Source organism: Chelonoidis abingdonii, chromosome 24 (genome assembly GCF_003597395.2).
Source record: "Chelonoidis abingdonii isolate Lonesome George chromosome 24, CheloAbing_2.0, whole genome shotgun sequence".
Lineage (NCBI taxonomy): Eukaryota > Metazoa > Chordata > Testudines > Testudinidae > Chelonoidis > Chelonoidis abingdonii.
The window spans coordinates 4,359,787-4,369,547 of NC_133792.1; the positions used below are offsets into that span (position 1 = coordinate 4,359,787).

Sequence of the window (9,761 nt, forward strand, 5' to 3'; positions counted from 1 at the left end):
GCTCTGCAACCCTCTCCAAAAGGTTTCTAGGGATTTTTCCTCTGTGGTAGGACACTTTCCCATGCCACTCCATGATGAATTTGGCAGGCACCATTGCAGTAAACACGCTAGCGGCATATGGGCCAAAGTGGCTTTGAGAGTGCCAGTAGTAGCTGTGTTCTCCTGGCCTTTATTACTCTCAGGATTGAGATATCAGCCAAAATTCCCACTGCCTGTGGAAAATAGCACCAATATTCAGTACCCTTGCCTTGTGGTTAGGGAGGGGGCCAACTCTGTAGCTACCCGCAACAGGCCATCCTCCCTCCTCCCGGCCAGGTTGCACTCACCTGGTGTGGAACTAGAGAGCAGTGCTGTAGAGAGGTGCTCCAAAGCTACTGTCAATAAGTGTTTCTTATTAAGGGTATTATTATTGGAAATAAGGGAGTTTTGAGACTTTTCTTTCCTTTTCCGTTGTGACTGTAAATCTAATGGTGCATCTGTCTGTTTATATCAGCAGCATCTGACATGGGGGCCTTGAGGGGTTCACCCTGATCATGAGAAAGAAGACGACTAAGGAGGATATGTCCCGTGAGATCCTCTGTGCCACAGTTGCCTCAGACTGTGTTCAAAGGGCTTGGATGGAAATGTATCAGGGCCTAACAGTTTTGGGCAGGTAACAAATGAAAATGTTGCAGACCAACATTGATCTACAAGTCCAAAGATCCCAGATTCAGAAGCCTTTGCACCCTTGGAGAACTCCATGGTTATGTTCCTTTCACCCTCAACATTCCATGTGGCTCCATGGTCTACATCCTTACCCCTGCCACTCCATGGTGGCATCAGCAAGGGGAACCGTAGCTGCATATATACCGACCTGTGAAAACTACAGATTGGGGAAGGAGGGGAGGGAATGTAGCCACAATGGACTTCATTGCATGGACATAAATGTTTTCTTCTGCTTTCACTTGGGATTGTAAGCTGTGTTCACCCTTAAGAGTGGTGATAAAAGTTTATTTTTTAACCTTTTATGTGTATGTTTTACACTTAAATTTTTATAACTGCTGATTTGCACACAATAAAGCACTATTTTTGGAAAGTCAGAGTATCTTTATTAACTCACACCACACATTGCAGAATACATAATGAGAGGCAAAGACCTAACCACTTTTGTAAATTTAAACCAAGTATTACAGAATCCATAGCAGTATATATTCTACAGTACACAAGAGAGATGCTATTTCTTGTACTTAAGAGATCTCTGTTGCCCACTGTTAACAGGCTCCTTTAAAGCCTCACTCAACTGCATAACTCCATGGTTGGCTCTTCTAGTAGCCCTTGTGTCTGGCTGTTCAGATGCGGCAGACAGCTGGTCTACTTTGTCTGTCCATGCTTTCCCCACCTTTCCCTCACAGGTATTATGTAGTGCATAACATGCAGCTATAACCACTGGGATGTTTTTTCTCAGTGAGATCCTATATAGAGAATAAACAATGTCAGCATCCCATCAGTCTACCTAAAGCATATTCAACAGCCATTTTGCACCTGATGGGCTGGTAGTTGATTCTTTCCTTGGCACTGTTGAAGTGGCTAGCCTATGGCTACCCCCAAGGGGTAGGCTGCATCCCCAGAATCACTGTTGGCTTTTAAACATCACCAATGATAATCTGCTGGTTGGGAAAAAATGTCTCTGCTTGCAGCTTTTTTTTCTTTTTTTGTTTTTTAAATGCAAGCATCCTACGGCTTCTCTTACCGAACCCACTGTGATGTCAGTGAAACAGCTCTAGTGATCCACTAGAGCTTGACTAAGCATAGAAAAGTGCCCCTTTTTGTTTATGTGCTTTGTGGCCAGGTGGGCTGGTGCCAAAATAGGGATGCGTGCGCCATCTATTGCACCACTGCAGTTTGGGAACCCCAAATCCATCCGCTGTTTCCTGTATGTTGCCAAGAGTCACAGCCCTGTGTAGTAGGCGACGTTTAATGGCCTTCCACCATCACAACAGCTCCCGTTGTGGATTTTCCAAATCCAAAATGTTTTTGAACTGACTGGTTGGTAGCAATTTGGTGTTGCAAATTTCAGTAATGTGATCGTTGCTCACTTCTCCACAGTCGATGCCGGTCTGATTTTGGTGTCTCTGCATTGGAGGGCAGGAACGTGGACCTTTCACATCTGAAAGTTTTACAGCCACTCCGCGTTGTCCCAAGCCTGCATTACAAAGCAATCCCACCAATTGGTGTTCATTTCTTGGGCCCAGAAATGGTGCACCACCATGTGGAGCTGCTCCAGGAATGCCAGCAGCAACAGCCTGGCGTTATTGTTCACTGTGTCCGTAAGTCTCCAGTTATTGTGCTCAAACATCTCCATAGTATCCTCATCACAATCCCGATCAGCAGTACTGCCTCCAATTGTGCAAATAGTGGAGAATCAAGCATGCTGCATTAGCAAAGCACAAAATAATTGGGATCGGCTCTGCAGGCTCCATGCTTCTGGCAGTGAGTTGGCAGACTCTGAAAAGCGCCTCACAGATGCACAAATGATGGGCTATGAACTGTATTATGGGATGTAGAAGGTGGCATGATAAGAACTTGACCCCCTAACTCTGAGAGAAATCCCTAGGTGACTTGATTCTATGGCACAAAGTACTGCAAAAATGCCCCAAAAGAGATTGTGAAGGATAGCGGTGTGAGGCACACTGGGATACTTACCCCGGCACACTAGGCTTTATTCCAGTGCTACACTGACAGAAGTGTCCCTGCTGAGTACGTGTGGCACCGACACAAATTTCGCCAGCTGTATCCTGACATAACTTGCGTCGACCAAACTTATTAGCATGGACATAGCCCTACGTGACACGAGGCCTAACTTTCCCTCACAATCTTAACTGTTTCTGATAAGAGGCTGCGAATGGTTTGGATTTTCTGGTTTGAGCTTAGTAAGGATTCCAGGTCTTTGGTTTTTCATCTGTCCTGGAAGGCTGGGTGTGCAGGTCAGACCCATTAGTGTACTGCTACATAACAGAGCAGGCTTTAGGCATCTTAAACCCTTCACTCCTTCCCTGTGAAGCCTGCATGCCAGGCCGAATGCAGAATCACACTGAGAGAGTTGATATTATTTTGCAATCCCGAAGCTTGGTTTATGGCCGCTGATTTGCTTTTATGACAGATGTCTACTCAGATAGGGCTTTATTTGCATGTGTAAATTGGATTTATGTATTCAAATAGGTGATGTAGCCATTTAATAGAAAATATGTGTGTGCAAACAAGCACGGATTGTACATGCAAATGTGCACACTGCTGGAGAATTGCCAAGTGCGGCATTGTGTCCCCAAGTGCGGCATTATGTGTAAAAATATTCAGTGTCCTACACATGTAGGGGTTGGAAACAGATGTATCACTTTGGATTAAAGTCACCTTGACAGTTCCCTGTGAACATCCGAGATCTAAATGTTAAAATAAGCCTTTCCGTGCTGTCGCTGGGTTTTAATAACACGTATCCCCAGGAACAACTGTAGCCCTGTGTTGGTCCTGCTGTTTTGCACTAAAGATTAGCTCATGTGATTCTGAAGAGTGTTTAATGTGTACGTTCTGTAGTGGTGCAGTAGATGCTGCTTTATGGAGGAGTGTAGTGGATGATGTTGTCAGTCCCCAACTTGTTACGATGAGAGGCCATCAGGAATGAAGATGGTTGGGAGCTGTCCCTCTCACCAGGGAGAGACTGTCCCAATGCAGTACAGGAATTGGTAATTAAAAAATAATAATAAACCAGCTGCCACTGTCTTATTTTCAATAGATCTAATTATTATGCTAATCACAGGGATAATCTGTAAGTTAGCCATGTGTTAGAGGGAGGACTGTGAGTGGATAGCAACGTGAGTTTATTTCTACACAAAGTAGTTTTTCATTAGGAGGTGGCATAGATTTCCTTACCTCCAGGTCTGAAAGTGTGGTGGCCCAATTCTGCCGCTGGGTCGGGTTTCATGGCTTCTGTTTTTCCCTAATATTTTTCCGATTTGTACCTTCGCCATCATTGCCAAGTGTTCATTCCGCCCTTGTTCTGAAAGCTCGTCCCTGGATGAAAATGGAGCTCTGCCCACTTTTTTGTCAGAGAAGGGGGATTTGGGTCTTCTTTTTTCAGTCCCTTTATTTTCATTATGGTGGGTTATTTTTTAATGTAGAGTTTTTCTCACTGCCTCCGGAAGCAGCAACTATCTCACTGCCTGAAACATTCTCTGTTTGCTTCAGTGGCAAGAGAACAAGTTTAGTAGAGAGGACGGATTCCCCAGATAGTCACATTGACTTTGTAATTAATATTTGAAAGGCTGCCCACTAATATCCTCCAACTGCCTCTTGTCAATGTGCCCCCATAAGGGAGAGGTCAGCACTAACTTTATCTTAATGGCAGAATGATCACAAGCAAGGATTGTAATAACATTATGAGCAGTTACTGCATGATTAGTGGACTGGCATGTATACTGAGGGGAAATTTAAAGGAGCCCTTGTGAGTGTAAAAGGAAAAGAGATGACACTGGTTCCACAGGCTGCTTGGCTGTCCTGAGGGTCACACAGGAGCTGGAATCTCTCAGGGAATATCTAAGGCAGTGGTCTCACGTTTTCAGATTTCCCTTTTCTATGGTATTTTTTTGACCGGGGGCAGGGACCCTATGGTGGGGGAAGAATTGCAGACCTCTTATGAAAGATATTTATAGTTATGTCAAGGGAAATCCATGTGAGATGTGCACAGGCTTGTTGACACTGCAGTTCACAGCTAAAGTTCTGGTATAAGGTTTAAGGGAAGAAGGATGAAGAGACTCAGCTGTGATAATTTATCTTGTGTACACTGTGCACTGGGCCCATCGGAGCTGGATGACACTGGCATACTGAATGACGCTGATGGCCAATGCGTCAGTGGAGCTCCATTGAAGCCTATGGAGCTGTATGGGTTTAAACCAGCTCAAGACCCATACAGAACATTCCTGTAATTTCCTTCTCTAGTGAGTGATGGATATCACAAGCTCTCAGGTGGGCTGGGATAACAATACGGCAGTTGCATTTGCACGGGCGATTTAGGCGATGCTTGTGACATGCAGCATTTGAGAGAGTTGGGAGTGTTCTCCTTGGTAGGTGTTCTGTCTCCATGGCTGACAAAAGGGGAGCGAGGGCTGAAAGAGAGGCATGGGTGCGGATGTGAATTCTTACGTTCTGGAGATGCTTTTTAATGCTGGGGGTTGTTTGGATGTGTTTTTGTTTTTTAGTGAAAATGAATTGGGAAACTGTCGGTGTCTTTAAAGAAGAGTACTTTCTGCATTTCTTGTTGCCCTAAAGTTATTAATTACAAGTGGCTCAGGCAGAAATGATTATAGTTAAGGTTGCTTGACATTTTCCATTTAAGACCCTGTTTTCAGTTGCTGTGGAAAAATAGTATGTGATTGTGTAATTACAGACTGTACCATAATGCCTATGGATGGGGGCAAATAAAGTCTGCCTGGGCAAGCTTGAGTCTAGTATTTCTAACTTCTGAGTGCTTGGCTTTGCAACTGTAACATTCTTTAATGTAGGGTTTTTTTTGTTTAGATGTAATAGATAAATAGTTTCCAGCCTCCTGTTAGCCTCTGCATAGCTTCACCTCGATGAGGCATTCATGGTGGGGCCAGTGTCCCTTACACCTGGTGCTGGAGTTGTAATAGAACTCATGGGAGTGGATCTGACACCCCTATGGGAGTTCTGCCATCAGCTTTCATTCAGTCCAGTAATGGTTCATCTTTGGTTACAGCTTCCCATCCCTGGTTCTCTACCTTGCGTATCCTCTGACTGTGGCTGGAGGCATGGGGTGCCTTAGCATGAGAGATGGAGCTCAGATGCCTGCTCTCTGTCCCGGGCCTGCTCCCTCTCTGTGTGAGCCTCATCTTCTGTGAGTCTCCTCAGACATGCTCAGAGGAACAGAAGAAGGACCCTCAGTAATAGGTCACTGGGGGGAAAAGGTTGAAGGAAAAGGACAGGCAGCTCCAGGGAACAGGAGAGGACTGTCCCCTGTCCCCAGTGGTTAGATAGGCCAGTGTGGGGCAGCAAAGAGCCACTCAGTAATAGACTGACTCTACTTAACAACCTTCGGCCTCACAACAGTCGGTCATAGGTTTATTTCCTTTCTACCACTGCAGACACCCTGATTTGGTCATCTGGATGAAGGAATAAAATCCACATCAAGATGCAGAACCTGGGATTGGGCTGGAGGCAGAGGCAGCTCCTTTACAGAGATTAGTCATAAATTAAAGTGAAAAGGTGGCACAAAATGCCCTGGCGGGTGCTGGATGATGTGAACCCCCCACCCCCACTTCATAATGTTGTAAACTGTTAGACTCGGCCTCTTTACTTCAGAGTCTCTTCTTGGGGGCTCTGATGGGGAATTGTGTTTTTTAAAAACTTCTCCTGATATTTTTCAGAATAATAGAGCAACATTTGTAGATGCAGGTTGCTGTGCAGTGAGACACTGATACATTGCGGGCGTACGTGGCATGTGTGATGTTCAGAGTTGTTCTTTTCTGTCTAATGGGGCATGAATGAAACACAAGTGGCTCTTGCTTTAGTCCTTTCCCCATGTGTTGTGTAGCAGGCCCCGTTTGTACTAACTAGAGCCATGAGATAAGATGTTCGGTGCCTCAATCCAGCTTTCACAGGTGGTTTTTAATGAGACTAAGGATATGTCGACACTGCAAAGAAAAACTCGCAGTGCTGAGTCTCAGAGCCTGGGTACACTGGCTTTGGCGACAGGGCTAAAAATGCCAATGTAGACATTCCAGCTCAGGCTGGAGCCCACTCTCTGAAACCCAGCAAGGGGGCGGGAAGGGACCTTGTCGTCCAGGCTCCAGCCTGCACCTGAGTGTCTACGCTGCTATTTTTGTCCCCGCAGACCGAGCTCCATGAGCCTGAATCAGTTGTCCCAGGCTCTGAGACTCAGTGCTGCGGGTTTTTCTTTGCAGTGTGGATGTACTCGTAGAATCCCAGTGCCTAAGTCACTTCTGAAAATGGAACTTAGGTTCTGATATCATTTAGGGCCAGATTTTCAAAGGTATTTAGGTGCCTAACTGCTACTGATTTCAATGGGAATTAGCTGCCTAAATGCCTTTAAAATCTGGCCCTTAGGTACTTCTGAAAATTTTACCTCAGATTGCAAAAGATACCTGCTATTTCCTCCTGTGTTTATTCTTTGTATTACGATTGTGCTTAGAAGCCATAGTCCTTGACCCAAGCCCCATTGTGCTAGGTGCTATCCAAGCAAAAGATGACCCTACTAGAGCCCTGCAAATCTGCAGGTATCCATGGACCACATTTGGATCGTGGATGAATGCAGATCCAAATTTTATATCTAGAGCCCTGCAAATTTGAGGATATCTGCATCCGTGGACCATGTTTGCAGATAGTGGATTGGATGCGGATACAAATTTTGTATCTGCTCAGGGATCTAGCCCCTACTCCAAAGAATTTACAATCTAAGTAAAGCCAAGCTGTGGAACACTTTTGTCCAGTATTTACAAATGTTTGAAAATGTATCAGCAGGCATACTGAGTTGAAGATTTCTGATTTATTGTTGTAAAGCAAGATACCCTTCATGATAAAGTGCTAATTTAAACTGTCATAAATTTAAAACTCCAAGATTAATATTCTTCAGACTTGGCTCAGTGTTTAGGTCAGAATGGAATCTCAGTAAAGAAGTCCAGTTGAGGGGTTTTCATCAGCAGCAACTTGTCAGTGCATTGTAATATGCTATTAGGACAATTTTCTCCATATTAAACAAAATGGATCGCCCGACAGACACTGTCTTAATTAGGAACTCATCTCCAGGTAGCATCTTTGTTTGAGAAGAACCAGTAAACTTTCTAGATTAGAGCCCTTGCTTTCTGGTTTTGCTTTTTTGAAAAAACCATTTTAGTTCATCAGTTGTGTTTCTTTTTTTAAAAAAAGAGAAGCAATTCTAAAATTCCATAGAAACAGAAAACATTAGAACCCCACTCTTGTGTTGTGTAGCACGGGGTGGGCTTCTGTGCCTATGAAAGGGCCCCATTGGCGTCAGTGGGACTCTGTGCAAGTACACAGTCTGCTTGCAGGCTACACAATGAAGGATTGGGGTGTCAGGCTCTGCAGTGAGGCCCTCAAAAGACAGGAAATGCTAAAGTTAAGGTTGCGTTGTACAGGACAACCTCAGAGTTATGAACACCAGAGTTACGAACTGACCAGTCAATCACACGCCTCATTTGGAACTGGAAGTACGCAATCAGGCAGCAACAGAGACCAAAAAAAAAAAAAAAAAAAGAGCAAATAGAGTACAGAGTAAACTACTAAAAAATTGAGGGGGAAAAAGCAATTTTCTTCTGCATAGTAAAGTTTCAAAGCTGTATTAAGTCAAAGTTCACTTGTAAACTTTTGAAAGAACTGTTTTGTTCAGAGTTACGGATAACTTCCATTCCCGAGATCTTCGTAATTCTCAGGTTCTACTCAATGTATGTGATTATGATAGACTTGAGTGCATGGTCATTTACTGTTTCTCAGATTACACAGAGTTCTTTCTATAACGTTAGATCTCTGTCTTGCATTTTGTTAGTGTGCACTAGTGAGGTCAGGGAAGAAAGGGGAGTCCATGAACATTAGTTATGAAAAGGACACACAAAAACTCTGTAAGGGTTAAAGTACAAAATGCACGAGTAGGCAAAGTCTAAACCACACAAATAGAAAAGGAATGTAAGTAAAATTAAATGAATAAATAATTAATAAAATTGTATTATGAAACAGCCCTTCCTCCTTTTTCTCTCTTGTCTGTATGAGATATAGGCCCTGATTCTGCAAGCACTTCTGAATGTGTTTAACTATAGGTATACAAGTAGTTCCACTGAAATATCTGTGAAGATTGAATTTTAAATTTGCACACAAGCATATTCTGGCCAGAAGTGCCTCTGCATTCTTGCAGAATGCACCAGAAACAAAAAGAGGTTAAAGTAATCAGGTAATGTATTTGTTGTGAATTATTCACTCAGTTCTAAATACAAATATAAAAAAGATTGTAAATGAATTACATACATGATTCTTTGCAAAGTAATGTCTGCATTAAGTTTGAAGATGAGAGAGAAAGTAACACACGGGCATAACAAAAAAAAAACAAAAAAAACCCAACCATCCCAAAACATGAAATATTAGAATACCTACATTTCTAGTACAACTCTCTAAGGGTATTTCCCTTAGCAACAGCTTCTTGAAAGGTGTATTGGGTCCAAAGGGCGTAAATACCTGCTTATTTTCAGTGGCAAAATAATTATAATGCATACTGTCTAACAAGAAAAACTATTTTTTATAAAAGAAGTATATCACTAAAGCTATATTATGGCATTATGATGATGAGCTTTGTAGTGTAAGTGTTTAAGAAAAACAATTGATATTACTATACATGTACTTATTTTCTACGCCGCCCTTTGATACGAAAGACCGGGGTTCAAATCCCGGTTGGTACCCAACTTTCCAGTAGGGATCCTTGAGCAAAAGACCCCCTAACGCTTCACCTGCCTACCTCAAAAATATGAGAGTGACACGAACTAGGAGAGTCATGCCGGCTCGGACGTCGCCCAGATTAACAAGGTCTGCGCCAGATACTGAGGAACCAGGACAATCTGACGATAAGTGGGCTACTGGAACAAACCATTCATGGATGAGACAAGAGAACCTGGAATTGATGGAATGCTACTACAACGGTAGACCTAATGAGAGGGGATATATGAAACGTATGAGGGGACTATGGATGGACA

At 43.4% G+C, this 9,761-nt stretch overlaps 1 protein-coding gene across 1 annotated transcript in view; it reads left to right on the plus strand.

Annotated features, from left to right (window-relative positions):
- The first annotated feature begins 2,245 nt into the window (after positions 1-2,245).
- Positions 2,246-9,761, plus strand: part of ZNF618 (zinc finger protein 618) — a 142,443-nt gene continuing 134,927 nt past the window's right edge. The window contains exon 1 of the mRNA XM_032772883.2: positions 2,246-2,306. Coding sequence (XP_032628774.1) covers positions 2,247-2,306 — 60 coding nt within the window. The 5' untranslated portion in view covers position 2,246. The remainder of the gene's footprint in view (positions 2,307-9,761) is intronic.